At 44.4% G+C, this 21,400-nt stretch overlaps 1 protein-coding gene across 1 annotated transcript in view; it reads left to right on the top strand.

Annotated features, from left to right (window-relative positions):
• The window catches only part of LOC137325067 (BMP/retinoic acid-inducible neural-specific protein 3-like), a 176,623-nt gene that overhangs the window by 67,496 nt on the left and 87,727 nt on the right, over positions 1 to 21,400 (top strand). Inside the window, exons 2-3 of the mRNA XM_067989762.1 lie at positions 2,224 to 2,414; positions 8,825 to 9,003. Coding sequence (XP_067845863.1) covers positions 2,224 to 2,414; positions 8,825 to 9,003 — 370 coding nt within the window. The remainder of the gene's footprint in view (positions 1 to 2,223; positions 2,415 to 8,824; positions 9,004 to 21,400) is intronic.

Below are 21,400 nucleotides of genomic sequence, written 5' to 3'. Positions count from 1 at the left end.
ATAAGGCAGCTAAAATCTATATTTAGGATTAAATTGTACCATGAAACACAAAAAATGCAGCAAATACTATAAGTGTGTATAGTGAGAAAATCCATAGTGTTTCAATTACCCTTCAACAGGAGGGCTTTGAATTGAATGCACAGGTCTTCCTGTTAGTTTTTATGACCAGAGTTCTGATTCTGATTGACAAATTCAATCCGTTTTTTCCTCCTTCTGCTCAAAACTTCATTTATACTCAAACCAGGCTTGTTTTTGAGGCCTCCGGTATGGCTCAAGCAACTACTCTTCCAATGAATCCGAGTGCTACTTCAACCTCTTGGATGTTAAACCCATCACTTTTGTTAACCTCTTTGATGTAGAAATAAAATGATCAAGGGATTTAAAATGACCATGTGATTTGATGGGGATAAAGAGAAACCCTTTCCTCAGATGGGGGAATCCAGACAAGGAGGCATAATCTTAAAATTAGAACTAGGCCATTTAGGAGTGAAATCAGGAAACAATTTTTCACAAAAAGGATCTGGAACTCTCTTCCCCCAAAAGGCTGTGGATGCTGGGACAATTGGGGTTTTCAAGACTGAGGTTGATAGATTTTATTTTGGTAACGGTATCAAGGTTGTATGGATCAAAGGGCGGGTAAATGGAGTTAAGATACAGATCAGCCATAATCTAATTGAATGGCAGAACAGGCTCGAGAGGCTGAATGGCCTACTCCTGTACTTGGACAAAATTTAGCAAAACTTCATAATTACATGTAGCTGGTGAGCCCAGGCCCCAAGAACCATGCCGAAATGTCCTGCTCCCTTTTGTATGTTTGCGTCAATGCCCAGTGATTTATTTACACCATGAAGAAAAAACCGTTCTTTCACTTAAAAAGAACATTGCTCATAATTAAGTCCAAATAAATAAACCACTTTGACTTTCTAAGGCAATGAAGGCAGCAAATCAAACTCTATTGCCATACTCTTACTGAGAGAAGGTAGGTACACACCATTATAGTCTGTCTTTCTCGACTAAGTTATTGACTTGTCCTTGTTGGAGCTGAAGGTAACACAATTCTTCAATGCACAGTACAATTCTGTCAATATTCACTCAAGACTTTATCAGGATTCAGCCACAAAGCCTAGTGAGCTTGACAGAAGCAACGACTTAAGTGCGCTGAGGGCCTGTGCATGTCATTGGGGCAGTAGGCAGGGGTTGATGTGTCTGCATCTGTGTCTGTGACCTGCATTTCAAATCTACAAGGATTCTTTGTGGGGGTGGCTAAATTGGTCCGCGACAGTAAACCGCCAATTCAAGGAAATAATCTGCTTAGATTTTCAGAAGGCATTTTATACATTTCTACATGTGAGGCATACAAAGATGATTCAGGCTTGTAGAATGAATGGCAACTTAATTAATTGTATTGAAAACTGGTTCAGCGATAGAACGTGGAGGGTGATTGTAAATGGAGTATAAATTCTGGTCAGACAGGAGCTCATCTTTCTTGATAAGCTGTCCACCAAGTCACACCTTTTCAGCTTCAATCTCAATTGCAGGTTGAAAATGGTTTACTGCCTGATAAGAAGTGGGCTGAACTGTTAACTCAAGCGATAAAGTTGTTGTGGTCTACAAACATACCCCATGGGTCTTCCTAATGTACTCTGTTTTACCACAGAATAAAAATTAATTCAGTAAAGAATTAAGTGACGTTAAATTGGATAAAGTGGTAAAAAATAATGCGGTCAGATGCGTATTCCTTGGTGGTTTGGTTTCAGTACAGCTGGAGGTAGTGTGAATGGTAATTGGGCTGCTGTGTGATATGGGTTTAGAATATTTATGCCCCAAACATTCTCTTCAAATAAGATTCAAAGGAAAAATTGAATTAGAACAGGATGTAACATAATGAAATGTGAAATAAATTTTTCAGGGCAATTCCATTGGAGATACCATTGCTTCAATCACTAAATTGGATCTTGGCATTGGCAGCATGGAGTTAGAGGGCAGGTTCGGCTATGCTGGGATCACCCCATGTGCAACGCATTGCCACTCTATGATCATCCATTGTATTAAAGGAATGTTTCCAAAAATTATCGGATAGGGCTGCTCCAAGTGCACATCTGTTGAGTAAGAAACTTGTATGAGATGTAAATGATGAGCATTCCACCATTTGATATGGATAGTCTCTCCTATGCATAGAGGATTGGTTTATTCACTTTTGTACTGTGTGTTTTCTGTTGACAGAGAGTTTGGTCGATGGAAGGTGAATAATTTGGCAGTGGAAAGAAGAGACTTTTTGGGCTCAGATTTGCCTCTAGCACCAGAATTTATCAGAAATATACGTTTGTTGGGACGAAGACCAAGTCCACAACAGATAATCGATAACCTGATCAAGAAGTATGGCACTCACTTCTTACTATCCGGAACGCTTGGAGGTGAGGAAGCACAACACCCAATTCAAAATATTCCTGCACTTTCTGCTGTAGTCGTGAGGGAATCCAACCACTCTACATTATACCTTGCTATTTTATAGTATATAATATTTGGGGCAGGTACTTCCTATTCTTATTCCCATGATATTTGTTCATTGTGCTCTTTCACTTTGACAGTGGATGCTGGATATCTCCCCCTCCTAGGAGTATCTCCGGGCTCTCAGCTTTTCCTCAACAGGAGACCTGAATCTGAGTTGCCACTACTAATTATTGTTGGCAATTGGCACAGTTTTATACTAGATATTCTTTCAGGTTCACTGTTACCGGTCACTCCCCATAAGTGGACCCTGTGTCCTCTACAATCCAGAGTGCACCTTTTCTGTCCAGTCACTAGATCGTTACAGAGATCTCAGGGATCGTTACAGAGATCTCTTACTCCATATACCAGTTATTGAAATATCACACATGAATTGTCCTGTCCTTATTGAAGGCAGAGTAAAAAGCACTCCATTGACACAAGGCTCAGCTCTATACCATCAGTTGGTTTATTTATATAAAGTACATGAATGAACAGCATATAGTTTTCACCAATTTTCCAATGTTCTTCAGTTATGGAAAACAAAGATGCAGCTTAGTATCTCTCTATGATCCTGGGCTCAGTATCTCTCTATGATCCTGGGCTCGCCTTCTTTATCTAAGCTCTCGAGGCTAAACTGGCTCAGACTTCTAAAATAGATCTTCTTGCTGCTAAGACAAAAATACAGATCATCCACTACCTATGGAGGGATTGTGCATTGCTGCCCCTTCAGTCTGTATGTAGCCAGTGTACCTTTCATGATTTAATTAACCCAGAACGTCTATCTCCCCAATATTGTATAAAGTCAAAAGAGACCTTCTTTATTGATGACATAAAATCCTTCTCAACGATGTGCCGATTTCAATTAACTGACCTTCTGGGATCTTCCCATTGCTCGCAGCTGCAGTAGCCTCCATGAGTAAATGGAGCTGTTAAGAACATAAGAACATAAGAAATTGGAGCAGGAGTAGGCCAATCGGCCCCTCGAGCCTGCTCCGCCATTCAATAAGATCATGGCTGATCTGATCCCAACCACAAATCTAAAGAACACAAGTCGGAGCAGGACCCGGCCACATAGCCCCTGGGCCCTCTCCGCCACCCACAGGGCATTGACCGATCCGAACTCAGCTTCATGTCCAATTTCCTGCCCGCTCCCCATAACCCCTAATTCCCTTTACTTCTAGGAAACTGTCTATTTCTGTTTTAAATTTATCTAATGATGTAGCTTCCACAGCTTCCTGGGGCAGCAAATTCCACAGACCTACCACCCTCTGAGTGAAGAAGTTTCTCCTCATCTCAGTTTTGAAAGAGCAGCCCCTTATTCTAAGATTATGCCCCCTAGTTCTAGTTTCACCCATCTTTGGGAACATCCTTACTGCATCCACCCGATCAAGACCCTTCACAATCTTATATGTTTCAATAAGATCGCCTCTCATTCTTCTGAACTCCAATGAGTAGAGTCCCAATCTACTCAACCTCTCCTCATATGTCCGCCCCCTCATCCCCGGGATTAACTGAGTGAACCTTCTTTGTACTGCCTCGAGAGCAAGTATGTCTTTTCTTAAGTATGGAGACCAAAACTGTATGCAGTATTCCAGGTGCGGTCTCACCAATACCTTATATAACTGCAGCAATACCTCCTTGTTTTTATATTCTATCCCCCTAGCAATAAAAGCCAACATTCCGTTGGCTTTCTTGATCACCTGCTGCACCTGCATACCAACTTTTTGATTTTCTTGCACTAGGACCCCCAGATCCCTTTGTACTGCAGTACTTTCCAGTCTCTCGCCATTAAGAAAATAACTTGCTCTCTGATTTTTCCTGCCAAAGTGCATAACCTCACATTTTCCAATATTATATTGCATCTGCCAAATCTCCGCCCACTCACCCAGCCTGTCTATATCCCCTTGCAGGTTTTTTATGTCCTCCTCACTCTCTACTTTCCCTCCCATCTTTGTATCATCTGCAAATTTTGATATGTTGCACTCGGTCCCCTCCTCCAAATCGTTAATATAGATTGTAAAGAGTTGGGGACCCAGCACCGACCCCTGTGGAACACCACTGGTTACTGGTTGCCAGTCCGAAAATGAACCATTTATCCCAACTCTCTGCTTCCTGTTCGATAACCAATCCTCCACCCATGCCAGAATATTACCCCCAATCCCGTGATTTTTTATCTTAAGTAATAATCTTTTATGTGGCACCTTGTCGAATGCCTTCTGGAAGTCTAAATACACTACGTCCACTGGTTCCCCTTTATCCACCCTATACGTTATATCCTCGAAGAACTCAAGCAAATTTGTCAGACATGACTTCCCCTTCATAAAGCCATGCTGACTTTGTCCTATTAAATTATGCTTATCTAAATGTTCCGTTACTGTCTCCTTAATAATAGACTCCAAAATTTTACCCACCACAGATGTTAAGCTAACTGGCCTATAATTTCCAGCCTTCTGCCTACTACCCTTTTTAAATAACGGTGTTACATTAGCAGTTTTCCAATCTGCCGGGACCTCTCCTGAGTCCAGGGAATTTTGGAAAACTATCACCAAAGCATCCACAATCCCTACTGCCACTTCCCTCAAGACCCTAGGATGGAAGCCATCAGGTCCAGGGGATTTATCCGCCTTGAGTCCCATTATTTTACTGAGTACCATCTCCTGAGTGATTTTAATCGTATTTAGCTCCTCCCCCCCGAGAGTCCCCTGTTTGTCCAGTGTTGGGATATTCTTAGTGTCCTCTACTGTAAAGACTGAAACAAAATATTTGTTCAGCATTTTTGCCATCTCCATGTTTCCCACCATTAATTTCCCGGTCTCATCCTCTAAGGGACCTATGTTTGCCTTAGCCACCCTTTTTCTTTTTATATAACTATAGAAACTCTTGCTATCTGTTTTTATATTTTTTGCTAATTTCTTTTCATAATCTAACTTCCCTTTCTTAATCAATCCTTTAGTTACTTTTTGCTGTCTTTTGAAGAATTCCCAATCTTCTATCCTCCCACTAAGTTTGGCTACCTTATATGTCCTTGTTTTTAGTCGGATACTATCCTTGATTTCTTTACTTAGCCACGGATGGCTGTCATTTCTTTTACACCCTTTTTTCCTCAGTGGAATATATTTATTTTGAAAGTTGTAAAATAACTCCCTAAATGAACACCACTGCTCATGTACCGTCTTACCCTTTAATCTATTTTCCCAGTCCACTTTAATCAATTCCGCTCTCATACCATCATAGTCTCCTTTATTCAAGCTCAGTATGCTTGTTTGAGAATCAACCTTCTCACCCTGTAATTGGATATGGAATTCAACCATGTTGTGGTCGCTCGTTCCAAGGGGATCCTTAACTAGGACATTATTAATTAATCCTGACTCATTACACAGGACCAGGTCCAAGGTTGCCTGCCCCCTTGTAGGATCAGTTACATACTGCTCAAGAAATCCATCCCTGATGCACTCAATGAACTCGTCCTCAAGGCTGCTCTGCCCAATTTGATTTGTCCAGTTAATATGATAATTAAAATCCCCCATAATTATGGCTGTTCCCTTATTACATGCCCCGACTATCTCCTGATTAATACTTCTTCCAGCAGAGTTGCAACTATTAGGAGGCCTATATACGACACCCACTAATGTTTTTTACCCTTATTATTCCTTATCTCCACCCAAACTGTTTCATTATCTTGATGCTTTGTCCCAATATCATTTCTCTGTATTACAGTGATTCCTTCCTTTATTAACATAGCCACCCCACCTCCCCTTCCTTCCTGCCTGTCCTTCCTGATTGTTAAATACCCTGGCATATTTAATTCCCAGTCGTTGTCACCCTGCAGCCATGTTTCTGTAATGGCCACAAGATCATACCCATACGTAGTTATTTGTGCCGTTAACTCGTCCATTTTATTACGAATGCTACGTGCATTCAGATAAAGAACTTTCAAATCTGTTTTGTGACGCTTAGTTCCTGCTTTTTCCTTTTTTAACACTTTACCTATTACTCCATACCTTCTGTCCCTTCCTGTTACGCTTTCCTCTCTCTCCCTGCTCAGGTTCCCAACCCCCTGCCACTTTAGTTTAAACCCTCCCCAACAGCACTAGCAAACACTCCTCCTAGGACAGCGGTCCCGGCCCTGCCCAGGTGCAGACCATCCGGTTTGTACTGGTCCCACCTCCCCCAGAACCGTTTCCAGTGTCCCAGGAATTTGAATCCCTCCCCCTTGCACCATTCCTCTAGCCACGTATTCATTTGAAATATCCTCCTATTTCTACTCTGACTAGCACGTGGCACTGGCAGCAATCCTGAGATTACTACCTTTGAGGTCCTATTTTTTAATTTACCTCCTAACTCCCTATATTCTGCTTTTAGGACCTCATCCCCTTTTTTACCTATATCGTTGGTGCCTATGTGCACCACGACAGCTGGCTGTTCGCCCTCCCCCTCCAAAATGTTCTGTAGCCGCTCCGAGACATCCTTGATCCTTGCACCAGGGAGGCAACACACCATCCTGGAGTCTCGGTTGCCATGTTTAGGATGGAGCTACTATTTCCCTGCACCCTCAAGAAACATTGGGTGACATAGATTAAATGCCTTATGACCTGGCCCTTGTAGAACAGAAATAGTCTAAGTTTAAAAAAATTAGCTCAGGTAAACGGGGCAAAATTCAATTTGCCACAGCCATATTAGTGGACTAATGCTTAACGCGTTTGGGTGACACTCCTCTGTCCATTATTTTAGTGGCGGCATAAGCCTGTTTATTTTATTTAAACGCTGATATTTTCAACAGTCTTTTGTCGGCAATTGTTGTAATTGTAGATTATAATGCAGTTGTTAAGGCAAAGAAGAAGAATGTCAATTAAAAAATTATTATATATTAAAATATATTATATTAAAATATATATTATATATTAAAATATTTATTATTGTATATTAAAATATATATTAAAATATATATTTCTCTGATCTCCTTATCCCCCACTCACATGAGGAAAAGTTATTAAATTATATTGGATAATTTTTTAACCCCCCAACTCCCTCAGATACTAGGCCATAATCATCCCTCTATCAAAATCATTTTGGTTATCAGACTACCATAATATAAGCTCTCTACTCAACCTTACCTGAGCTAAGAGTTCACTCTCTCTCCCTATCCTCTTCCCCACACTCATCAAAATATTAAATAAATGTCTTCATTTTACTGTAAATAAATTCAGTCAGGGTAGATACCCAGACCCATGTCTTACTTATCTTCGTGGCTAATGTTCACTGGTGGAAGGTATCCCTATTTTTAATATTTCAATAAAAAGGTCATTTTACCTTTAGCCGCAAATATAGAGAGTTAAGTGCCTACAATAACAGCAGATGAAATGCACAGGTGAGGAGAGTGGAAGGCAGCAAATGGTCAGTACAGAAATATTGAACCATTCGAGGGATTGATCTCAACACATGGAGTAAAAAGAGGCAGTCATCATTACGGAATATAACACCCACTCCCCAGCCTCCGAAAAGGGGCGAGAAGTGCAAGTCCCACCTGGCATCACCCTGTCTAATGAGGAGAGAGAGAATAAAAAGCATACTCATCATTCCACCACTTCACAGCAACCCATCCAAAGGCATCGAAGGGAGTTGCAAGTGACAGAAGGGTGAGAGATCGGATGTTGCTTTCAGTACTTCAGGGAAGAAGGCATTGTCTGGAGAAATTCTATCTGACCTACTAAAGAAAAAAACTGCAAAAATACTACAACGGTGACATCAAATCAGAAAATTCTGGAGATCTGCAGGAGATCCGTCAGCATCTGAAGAGAGAAAAGACAGGTTAAGATTTTGGCTAGAGCACCTTTGTTAGACCTGGTGAAGGGTATTTCCAGCATTTTCTGTTTCTATTTCTGAAATTTAGTAACTTTTTACTCTGCATTTCACTATCCTAATTTTCAGTTCTCTCCCAGGCTAGGTTATGGGTTCCAATGGTCAATCTTGGTAGTATTGTTGAACAGAGGCAAGAAAGTGAATGTAACCTCTTCTGTTCCAAGCAGTAGAACCAACCACAGGTAATGTTAGTTTCTTTTTACCCCAAAATAAAACTAAGAGCTCCATAACTTTGAGTGAATACTTGCAGTCATATGAGACTGGAGATAGAGAGACAGAGAGAGACGCCTGCCCCAATTTCTTTGAGAGAGATTACCATTATCCCTCCCTGCCTTGGAACAATTTTAATTCATATTCCAGAGATAAAACAACAATGCCCTGTCACCCTCATGCCTTATAAAATCACCCAACAGTCTGCATCTCATCAGCCTCGCACCATTATACTCTGACTGCTAATCATTTTCTATCTGTGCAGGGGAAGAATCGCTGACTATTTTCGTGGACAAACAGAAGTTGAATAAGAACACCGATCTCAATAACAATTCTGCTATCAGTTTGGACACACTTCACCAGCTGGCTGCCTCCTATTTCATAGACCGAGAGACCACATTACGCAAGCTCCATGAGATCCAGATCGCATCTTCGGCAATCAAGGTAATCATTCCTACTCTTGTAAACCTCCGCACTGTTCTTCCTTCGCCACCCTCATCCCTTCCACATTGTCCATACAATATGCTCCATAGATCCCCTTCCCTGTTCTCCACAGGATGTCATTCAACCTCTTTCACCCCCCAACCTGACTCCCACCAACACCTTCCTCCGTCCCACAACCATTGTCACCTCCTCCATTAAACACTCACTCTGCCTTGATCGCCGGAAAAGTTCTGTACACAAATACTAATGTACCTTCCTTCACTGACTCCCACGACCCTCCACAAATGCTCCTTCCTCTGTCCAATGTGCCCTGCATAAGCATTGTTTTTATCCTCACTTAATGCTCCTCACAGCAGCCACCCCCCCATCCACCATAACCAGATCCTCACAGCACCCATCCACCATAACCAGCTCCTCACAGCACCCATCCACCATAACCAGCTCCTCACAGCACCTATCCACCACCCACCACAACCAGCTCCTCACAGCACCCATCGCCCACCCACCACAACCAGCTCCTCACAGCACCCATCGCCCACCCACCACAACCAGCTCCTCACAGCACCCATCCCCCACCCACCACAACCAGCTCCTCACAGCACCCATCCCCCACCCACCACAACCAGCTCCTCACAGCACCCATCCCCCACCCACCACAACCAGCTCCTCACAGCACCCATCGCCCACCCACCACAACCAGCTCCTCACAGCACCCATCGCCCACCCACCACAACCAGCTCCTCACAGCACCCATCGCCCACCCACCACAACCAGCTCCTCACAGCACCCATCCCCCACCCACCACAACCAGCTCCTCACAGCACCCATCGCCCACCCACCACAACCAGCTCCTCACAGCACCCATCCCCCACCCACCACAACCAGCTCCTCACAGCACCCATCGCCCACCCACCACAACCAGCTCCTCACAGCACCCATCCCCCACCCACCACAACCAGCTCCTCACAGCACCCATCGCCCACCCACCACAACCAGCTCCTCACAGCACCCATCGCCCACCCACCACAACCAGCTCCTCACAGCACCCATCGCCCACCCACCACAACCAGCTCCTCACAGCACCCATCCCCCACCCACCACAACTTGCAAGTTGAATGGTGCTGGTTTTGCTGTTCTTACATTTCAGAACAGAGTTCATTCTGAATTCACTAAAGGTCTTTTAGTCCTGAAAGGGCTGGAATATTTTCTGTAGCGATCAATTTTGATTCTGAGGGACAGGTTGCTCTGTTTTAATGGAGTCTGACATGATTCAGCGAGAAGCGGCTTTGAGCTCACCATTTGAGAAATGCAAGTAGATTTCCCAAGATCCTGCTCACGGTAAGTTGGATGATAGGCTGTTTTATCAGGACTAGCATGTTATCCCATGTTGTCCTGTTGTATACCCCATGGTATACCATGATATCCCATGTTATCCCTTGTAACACACTCAGTAACATTCTGTTGATAAGATGAAGCTGTGTCACTTCAAGGCCACAAAGTCCAATTGTTATTAAGTAAACAGAGGCCCCAATTTTAACCTAACCCGCCTGGCGGGAACGGGGCTGGTGTGAAGTTAAAATCAGGAAAACCACCTTAGTGCCCCATTGCCGCCGGACTCGCTGACCACCATTTGTACTCTGCAACTTACCGCCGGAACAAGGCGGGTGTGTGATGAATAAATTCAAATCGGGATCCGGTGAAGTTATATGGACCCTGACTCAATTTGAACCGTGCTGGTGAGATGTCCCGAACAGTGGCAAACCTGCTCAGTAAAACTTATCAGCATTGGTTCCACAAACTGATATGAATAAGCTGCATTTAAAGGGGTGCACATCAGCAGGCACTCAGTGCCTACACCCATTTCCAAAGCAGTCCTGAGCTTCTAGTCGCCTTCTTTTCCCCTTACCTACACCCTTACTCCCTGCTTATCACGGGTGCTGTTTTTGCTTCACTCCTTTGGATGGACAAACAGGACAAGCAGCCTCTGGGCTTGTTAGAAGACGGCAGGTGAGGGAGGCTACCTGCAGGAAGCCTTGTCCAGCCCACAGGATCTATAGGTCAAGACTTGGCTTCTTGGATATTTCTGAGCAGCAGTGCATGAGCAGGCTGCGCCTCACCTGGCAGGCTGTTGCTGACCTATGCAGCCTTTTTGCAGCAGAACCTGTTGCCTGCTGGACTAGGGGGACATGCTTTGCCAGTGCATGTCAATGTCACCACTGCCCTGAACTTTTTCACCACAGGGTGTTACAGGGGACATCACCCCGTATCTGCCAGTCTGCAGTGCACTGCTGCATCAAGTAGGTCACCAATGCCTCCCTTGCCAGAGCAAACCAGTAAATTACCTTCGCAATAGAAACCAACAGCCAAAATGAGAGAGCTCTGGGATTTGCAGTGGCCAGCTTCCCCTGTGTCCAGGGTATAATAGACTAGTAATCCAGAGGCTTGGTCTAATAATCCAGAGAATGTTAATTCAAATCCCACCAAGGGAGTTTGAGAATTTGAATTCAGTGCAAAAGAAATCTGGAAATAAAAACCAGTATCAGGAAGAGCTGTCGGGTTGTCGTAAAAAAAAATCAGCGGGTTCACAAATGTCCTTTGGGGAAGGAAACCTGCCGTCCTTACCCAGTCTGGCCTATATGTGACTTCAGTCCCACACCAAAGTGGTTGAATCTTAACTGCCCTCTGAAGTGGCCAAGCCAGCCGCTCAGTTGTATCAACCACTAGAAGAAGGCCCACCGCTGTCTTCTTACAACAACTAGTGATGGGCAATAAATGCCGACCTTGTCAGCAACGTCCACATACTAATAATGGATAAAGAAAGACTGCACTCATGTAGCCATCAGGGCAACAGAAGACGAGCCAGCAGCTTTTGTCAATAAGAAGGTTTTCCACTCCATCAATGTACAATTGGTGTGTGATCACCGCAGAAGGATAGTGCAAGTGTTGCCAGTTTCCCTGGCATCTGCCTCGTCGCCTTCATTCTGCAACACTCATCCATACTCCAATCTCTCCACCCATCCAGGAACGTCAGAGGCTGGCTGCCAAGGTATAAAAGATACCCCCCTCCCGTGAGTTATCTATTTTACGGGTTTAGTCTTTAATCAAAAAGGCTGCAAGGTGTTGTGTTCCAAAGTTTAATAGCTTTATTAAGAAGTTATAACAAGTAACAAAGATGTTAAAATAAAAGAGTACAATTAAACATACTAATAAGATGAATGCAACCTGACAAAGTTTATCACTGTACAAGGCCTTGAAGTGCACTTTCAAAGATCCTTGATATCAGTTGAACGGTCCAGCCTCGCTCCGAGAACATTTTAATCAATACGAAGATAGTCTCATCTTATATACGTCTTTAGACATACTGGGCTAGAAATTGGGCCATCTAACGGCCGTTGTTCCGGCACTCCACGGCCTCTCGAAGTGCCAAGATGGCATCTTGGCTGCGACGCACGTTTCTAGCGTGACGTGCGCAGGACGCCATCTTGGTATAGGTATTAGCGCAGGCGCACAGTGCGAACGCCGGCAGCATGTAAAGTAAGGAGAAAATGGATACAATCAGTGTGCAACACTGATTTAAAGTGATAGACACGATTTTGGAACTTAACGCTCAACTCAACGCACAGTCTTAACAACGTACACCTGACCATGTCTTAGAGTGCCTGGAGGCCCCCTCCCCCCCCCCCCCCCCCCCACCAGCGCTATTTAAAAGGACCATGCAGGATTTACAGGTTAGTAGCTGAATTATTGCTTCTGGCTGCTGATGCATTTGTAACTGTTTTTGGAGGTCTCCTAGACTTGAATACTAGGACCCGGGGACATAGCCTAACACTTAGAGCCAGGTCGTGCAAGAGTGAAGTTAGGAAACGCTTCTACACGTAAAGGGAGATGTCAATGGCAGTTGATGCTAGCTCAATTGTGAATGTTAAATCTGAGATTGATAGATTTCTGTGAACCAAGGGTATTAAGGGATATGGGGCTAAGACGGGTATATGGAGATAGGTCACAGGTTAACCATGCTTTCATTGAATGGCAGAACAGGCTCGAGGGGCTAAATGCCACGGCCACTTGATGCCTCCTGTTATGCGCCACCTTCTCCTGCAAGGTGCCTGGGTGTATGCCTGTCATGGTTGAATAGCTGCCAGTGTGTGTGGCCTGTGAGTTATGGGTGTGTGGCTTGCAACAATGGTAATGTGTAAGGGTGAGAGGAAGCATCTGATTGGAAGAGTTGAGTACTGATTGAAAGGGTTTGTTGGCAGGTGGGTGACAGGGGGGGTGTCGTGCGTGAAGCAGTGGATGCGGCTAGTGGTGTAGTTGGTAGGAGATGCCACTTGGCAGTTGACCTCACTCAACTTGACCACTCGGGTCAAAGCATTGAACTTCTTCCTGCACTGCATCCATGTTCATGATGCTGTACGCCAGGCATTAACTTTGTCCCCCGCTGCCTCCCACTGCTTTTTCAGCATATGTCTGGAGGGCCTCTTGCCCCCCCCTGCAGATATAGGATGCCCCTCCTTCTGTCCACCTCTTGCACCGAGGCCTCTAGTGCATCAACAAAGAACCTTGGTGTACGCACTCTCGCAGACCTGGTACAAACTCAGATTGGCAGGTAGGTGAGGTCTGGTATGCAGATTGGAGGATGTAGGATTTAGTAGTGTGCAACCTTTATTCAGTGTTTTAACATAACTCATCAGCTTGTAATCATAGGGATGGGACCTGCATCTGTGTTTTACGCTTGCAATGTCTGATCTCCGTTCAGATTCCGTGCAGACAGCAGACTGTTATTTTCAGCAAATAACAGGTACCAGCTACCTTTAAGAGATTTTAAGAGCTATCCTCCCTTTAAGAGATTTGGGCTCCCCCTGCTGGTGGAAGATGTGCATTTCATTGAATCCTCATGTCAGGCCTAATTTTTAACGCTGCTGTCAGGTAAGTCCTCAGGCCAGACGAACGTCTGATTGTTCGAGGGGAGAGATCGATCGTCTCGCTTCTCATAGGCCCTAGCTTCGCTGGAGATAACGCTGGACTCTTCTCCGCTTCCTAGTAGAGGAAGTGCACCCAGTAGAGACCGTGGTAAGTTAGTGGGTTAGTATAAATCTTTGGATCGGTGAGCGCCATTCGTTCACTGCTCAGAGCAATTTCTGGGCCAATGCTTTTCTCTAACAATTGTAAACAATTTTACAACACCAAGTTATAGTCCAGCAATTTTATTTTAAATTCACAAGCTTTCGGAGGCTTCCTCCTTCCTCAGGTGAACGTTTGTTGGAAATGAAATCCTCGAAATGAAATCGCATTTATAATTCACAGAACAATGCTTGGTGAGTACAGACAGTTTTTTCAACTGCCCGTTGCCAAGGCAATCAGTGTGCAGACAGACAGGTGTTACCTGCAAGGTCTCCGAATATACAAATCACCAAAAAAAAACAACAAACAAAAAAAAACAGAGATAGAGAGGTAGAAACATAGAAAAGACAGCAACTGACCCGTTATATTAAAAACAGATAACATTTGTTCGCTGGTGGGGTAACGTGTAGCGTGACATGAACCCAAGATCCCGGTTGAGGCCGTCCTCATGGGTGCGGAACTTGGCTATCAATTTCTGCTCGACGATTTTGCGTTGTCGTGTGTCTCGAAGGCCGCCTTGGAGTACGCTTACCCGAAGGTCGGTGGCTGAATGTCCTTGACTGCTGAAGTGTTCCCCGACTGGGAGGGAACCCTCTTGTCTGGCGATTGTTGCGCGGTGTCCGTTCAACACTGCGCAACAATCGCCAGACAGGAGGGTTCCCTCCCAGTCGGGGAACACTTCAGCAGTCAAGGACATTCAGCCACCGACCTTCGGGTAAGCGTACTCCAAGGCGGCCTTCGAGACACACGACAACGCAAAATCGTCGAGCAGAAATTGATAGCCAAGTTCCGCACCCATGAGGACGGCCTCAACCGGGATCTTGGGTTCATGTCACGCTACACGTTACCCCACCAGCGAACAAATGTTATCTGTTTTTAATATAACGGGTCAGTTGCTGTCTTTTCTATGTTTCTACCTCTCTATCTCTGTTTTTTTTTGTTTGTTGTTTTTTTTTGGTGATTTGTATATTCGGAGACCTTGCAGGTAACACCTGTCTGTCTGCACACTGATTGCCTTGGCAACGGGCAGTTGAAAAAACTGTCTGTAATCACCAAGCATTGTTCTGTGAATTATAAATGCGATTTCATTTCGAGGATTTCATTTCCAACAAACGTTCACCTGAGGAAGGAGGAAGCCTCCGAAAGCTTGTGAATTTAAAATAAAATTGCTGGACTATAACTTGGTGTTGTAAAATTGTTTACAATTGTCAACCCCAGTCCATCACCGGCATCTCCACATCATTTCTCTAACAAGGTTAGAAATATTATGGAAAGCTTGGATAATGCTTTTCTTACACCTCCACACCTGACTGATGACATTCCAATGGAGTCCCACCATACCCAAACAACACAGGTACAATGAGAGCCATGGGAATACCAGGAACATCATGGAGCATACCATTGGCATTTTGAAGCAAAGATTCGGGTGCCTCGGTCATTCTGGAGGCTCTCTACAACATGGCCCAGAAAAGTTACATCTGTAATTGCTCTGTGTTCTTGAATCAATGCTTGAGTAAATTACAGTAACAACAACAACTTGAATTTATACAGCGCCTTTAACGTAGTAAAACGTCCCAAGGTGCTTCCCAGGAGTGTTAGCAAACAAAATTTGACATTAGCCACATAAGGAGATATTAAGACTGGGGACCAAAAGCTTGGTCAAAGAGCTAGGTTTTAAGGAGCGTTTTAAAGGAGGAGAGGGAGGTAGGCAGGTGGAGAGGTTTAGGGAGGGAATTCCAGAGCTTAGGGATTAGGCAGCTGCAGGCACGGTTGCCATTTGGATGAGTTCAAGTTTATGGAGGGTGGAAGATGGGAGGCCAGCATTGGAATAGTCAAGTCGAGATGTAACAAAGGCAGGGATGAGAGTTTCAGCAGCTGATGAGCTGAGGCAGACTGTGGCCAGGGAGAGGGATGGATTCGGTGGCTAGGGAATGGAGTTTGCTACGGGGACCAAAGACGCTGGCTTTGTTCTTCCCAATATTTAGTTGGAGGAAATTCCTGCTCATACAGTACTGGATGTTGGACTAACAGCGTGACAAATCAGAGACAGTGGAGGGGTCAAGAGAGGTAGTGGTGAGGTAATGCTGGATGTCGTCAGCATACATGTAGAAGCTGATGTTGTGTTTTTGCATAATATCTACATGCTGCCCCTCGGTGACAAGAAATAGAAGGGGCCAAGAGTAGACCCTTACAGGTCAGAATGGCTTTTTCAAGAGCGATTGGGAGGATTCAAGGTTTACATCAAGCAGAGTTTAATTGTTCTTTGATCAGGGAACGTTGTAGATTGGAATCTGCTTTTCAATTTCAGGCTGCAGTTTAAGAGCATTTATCATTTGAAGATTTTTTTGCACCTATGGAGAAGTGTGATTTAAGAAGTGTAGCATCTGCCCATGCTAAATGGCCCATTTTTATTATATTAGTGGATCTCCTTTGTTGTTGCTCAGGTAAGTTGGATGTCACGCCATTTTGTCACAGGATGAGTGTTACACTATGTAATGCACAATGAATCTTCCTGCCGCTAAGGTGGCGATGTGAACACTTGTAAGTTTCTGGCTCCAGGTCTTTTAGGATTGTTTTGAGTAAACAACAAAGTGTAACATCTGATTGTGACACCAGAGGCAATGTTTTTATATATTCTAGCAGGTCTTTCTCACTTGTCTTTGTTGCTTTTATATTGCTGCTTATCTCTCTTCTTTTCTTTCCTGCCATTCTTGCCCTTCTTTCTTTCTCTTCTTGCATTTTCGGTTGGCAGTGGTGTGTAGCATGGCAGGGAAGAGAGCCAAAGGTCTTTTTTTGGTGGTGAGTGCCAGTTGGGTAGGGAAGGGAATTGCAGGACACATTACATAGAATTACATGGAAATTACAGCATGGAAACAGGCTGTTCAGCCCAACCAGTCTGTGTTGGTGTTTATCCTCCATCCGAGCGGTAGTCCTATTCCCATAGGCCCACCCTGTCCCTATATCTATTCCCTATTTATCCTGTTTCTTTTGTGCTGAAGAACTTCTGTTTTTTTGTGGGAACACAGAACATAATAAATAGGGAAGAGAGTTGTTTGTAAATCTGATCGAGTTATACAGTACCTGTTGTGTGGTAGATCTGATCCAGGTTGATCAAGTTGTACAGTACCTGTTGTGTGGTAGATCTGATCCAGGTTGATTGAGTTATACAGTACCTGTTGTGTGGTAGATCTGATCCAGGTTGATTGAGTTATACAGTACCTGTTGTGTGGTAGATCTGATCCAGGTTGATTGAGTTATACAGTACCTGTTGTGTGGTAGATCTGATCCAGGTTGATTGAGTTATACAGTACCTGTTGTGTGGTAGATCTGATCCAGGTTGATCAAGTTGTACAGTACCTGTTGTGTGGTAGATCTGATCCAGGTTGATCAAGTTGTACAGTACCTGTTGTATGGTAGATCTGATCCAGGTTGATCAAGTTGTACAGTACCTGTTGTGTGGTAGATCTGATCCAGGTTGATCAAGTTGTACAGTACCTGTTGTGTGGTAGATCTGATCCAGGTTGATCAAGTTGTACAGTGTCTGTTGTGTGGTAGATCTGATACAGAGTGATTGCATGATCCAGTACCCATCTGCAATTTGACATTTGTAATGCCACACTGCTTTCTGTAGTTCCCCTCTTCCAAATTTCTTCACCAGTCCCCTGAAGGTACTAACTCATGCTAGGATACTGTTCCCTTGGCACCAGCCTCACTCTAATACACAATTTGGTGACACCTAATAACCGCACACATGCACAAACACATTGCAGCAGAGATGAATGGATAGTAATCAGGAGTCGGAACCCAGGCTGACTTTATCACCTCTCTAGCCTGGAGAGGCTGAAGCCAATTGCAACACTCGAGCTAAAATCAGCTAACCCAGCACAGACTGTGGATTGAAAGTGAAGACCTCAGGGTCTGTTTCAGTTCGCAGCACACTGAGCAGTGTCTTCAGGAGCTAAGCCACCAGGAGAACCCATGGACTCTATAGTTTTTACGGTGCATCACGTGTTGGAAAGGTGGCATGCTAAATGAGACTATTAATAATGATCTGAGAGACTGATTTACTCCAATTAGACGTGGAGAATATTCCATTTGCAGCTTTGTCAAAACTCATTAGTCCTGTGACTTTCAAAAGGCCCCTGCAGTTTTTAATTTCTCGCATGAATCACAAGCATTAAAAACAAAAGCTCCAAAAAATCTCCAGACTTGTTAAGTGAATTGCAAGTTTTTGCAGTGTTGTTCATTGGCTCTTTAATTGCACTGAACAGAAAAAAAAACTTGCGTTTATACAGCGCCGATCATGACCTCAGGACTATTTACAGCCATTGAAGTACTTTTGATGTGTAGGCACTGTTGCAATGTAGGGAAACGTGGCAGCAAATTTGTCCCACAAACAGCAATGTGATAATGACCAGATGATTTGTTTTAAGTGTTCGTTCAGGGATAAATATTGGCCAGGACACTGGGGAGAACTCCCCTGCTCTTCTTCGAAATAGTGCTATGGGATCTTTTACGTCCACCTAAGAGGACAGATGGGGCCTCGGCTTAATGCCTCATCCGAAAGGCGGCACCTCCGACAGTGCAGAACTCCCTCAATACTCCACTGGAGCTTCAGCCTGGATTATGTGCTCAAGTCTCTGGAATGGGGCTTAAACCCACAACCTTCTGACTCAAAGACGAGAGTGCTACCACTGAGCCATGGCTGACGCCTGCAAGTTGAAGGTATAATCAGAAAATAAGGACATGCCATTAGAGCAGAGGCTTCTGTTTCACAACTTGAGCATTAATGGCTGTCTCTCTCTCTCTCTCTCTCTCTCTTTCTGTGCGAGCCCCACCATGGCGCTCACTGATGTTTGAAGCCACGACATACAATGAGTGATGAACGCTTTTCATAGCATTTTCTGTCATTCATTGATTTATGTTACCAGAAAACTCTTTTCACTGTGCTCTCCTTGAGGTTGAAGTAAAAATGGAATCCGAATGAATTTCATTTTATTAATAAAATTTATAAGAAAAAAATGAAACTGGTCAATTTTAATTCAATCTGGCAGGGGAAAATCAGATCAAATTATCTGTAATGGTTTCAACTGTAAAAGGATATGCTCAATGAAAATATGCACACTGGCTAATTGGATTATTTTGTTGAATATCAATTACATTTTGTCACATATTATAAAATTACCTTTCCTTAGTTTCTAAAATGGGAAAAAAGCAACTCCCTTCCCTATTTATCCTCCTTTCTTTGTGCTGTCAAACTTGTGTTCCATTGGTTACCTACCCACAGAAAATCATAATGGAGATCAAAATCTCAACAATGCCGATCAGCACCCTGATCCTCCCTGCTGTGGCGCTGTGGATTGGTGCTCTAGTATGATGTGGCAGGGTGATCAAGTGGTGCAGCTTCTGTTGTGTGGTAGAACTGATCCAAAGTGATCGACTGGTGCAGCGCCTGTTGTGGTAGATCTAATCTTGGGTGATCAAGTGGTGCAGTGCCTGTTGTGGTAGATCTGATCCTGGGTGATCAAGTGGTGCAGTGCCTGTTGTGGTAGATCTAATCTTGGGTGATCAAGTGGTGCAGTACCTGTTGTGGTAGATCTAATCCTAGGTGATCAAGTGGTGCAGTGCCTGTTGTGGTAGATCTAATCCTAGGTGATCAAGTGGTGCAGTGCCTGTTGTGGTAGATCCAATCCTGGGTGATCAAGTGGTGCAGTGCCTGTTGTGGTAGATCTAATCCTGGGTGATCAAGTGGTGCAGTGCCTGTTGTGGTAGATCTGATCCTGGGTGATCAAGTGGTGCAGTGCCTGTTGTGGTAGATCTAATCCTGGGTGATCAAGTGGTGCAGTACCTGTTGTGGTAGATCTAATCCTGGGTGATCAAGTGGTGCAGTGCCTGTTGTGGTAGAACTGATCCTGGGTTATCAAGTGGTGCAGTGCCTGTTGTGGTAGAACTGATCCTGGGTTATCAAGTGGTCATAGAGTCATAGAGTCATAGAGTTATACAGCACGGATAGAGGCCCTTCGGCCCATCGTGTCCGCGCCGGCCATCAAGCCCAGTCTACTCTAATCCCATATTCCAGCATTTGGTCCGTAGCCTTGTATGCTATGGCATTTCAAGTGCTCATCCAAATGCTTCTTGAATGTTGTGAGGGTTCCTGCCTCCACAACCCTCTCAGGCAGTGAGTTCCAGACTCCAACCACCCTCTGGGTGAAAAAGTTCTTTCTCAAATCCCCTCTAAACCTCCCGCTTTTTACCTTGAATCTATGCCCCCTTGTTATAGAACCCTCAACGAAGGGAAAAAGCTCCTTCGTATCCATCCTATCTATGCCCCTCATAATTTTGTACACCTCAATCATGTCCCCCCTCAGCCTCCTCTGCTCCAAGGAAAACAAACCCAATCTTCCCAGTCTCTCTTCATAGCTGAAGCGCTCCAGCCCTGGTAACATCCTGGTGAATCTCCTCTGCACCCTCTCCAAAGCGATCACATCCTTCCTGTAGTGCGGCGACCAGAACTGCACACAGTACTCCAGCTGTGGCCTAACCAGTGTTTTATACAGCTCCATCATAACCTCCTTGCTCTTATATTCTATGCCTCGGCTAATAAAGGCAAGTATCCCATATGCCTTCTTTACCACCTTATCTACCTGTTCCGCCGCCTTCAGGGATCTGTGAACTTGCACACCAAGATCCCTCTGACCCTCTGTCTTGCCTAGGGTCCTCCCATTCATTGTGTATTCCCTTGCCTTGTTAGTCTCTCCAAAGTGCATCACCTCGCACTTTTCCGGGTTAAATTCCATTTGCCACTGTTCCGCCAATCTGACCAACCCATCTATATCGTCCTGCAGACTGAGGCTATCCTCCTCGCTATTTACCACCCTACCAATTTTTGTATCATCAGCGAACTTACTGATCATACCTTTTACATTCATATCCAAGTCGTTAATGTAGACCACAAACAGCAAGGGCCCCAGCACAGATCCCTGTGGTACCCCACTGGCCACAGGCTTCCAGTCACAAAAACAACCTTCGACCATCACCCTCTGCCCTGCCACTAAGCCAGTTTTGTATCCAAAGTGCCAAGGCACCCTGGACTCCATGGGCTCGTACCTTCCTGACCAGTCTCCTGTGCGGGACTTTATCGAAGGCCTTACTGAAATCCATGTATACCACATCCACTGCATTACCCTCATCCACACGCCTAGTCAACCCCTCAAAAAATTCAATCAAATTAGTCAGACATGATCTTCCCTTGACAAAGCCATGTTGACTATCCCTG

This window comes from Heptranchias perlo, chromosome 9 (assembly GCF_035084215.1).
Source record: "Heptranchias perlo isolate sHepPer1 chromosome 9, sHepPer1.hap1, whole genome shotgun sequence".
In the NCBI taxonomy this organism is placed as follows: Eukaryota; Metazoa; Chordata; class Chondrichthyes; order Hexanchiformes; family Hexanchidae; genus Heptranchias; species Heptranchias perlo.
This window is presented reverse-complemented; position numbering and strand designations above follow the sequence as displayed.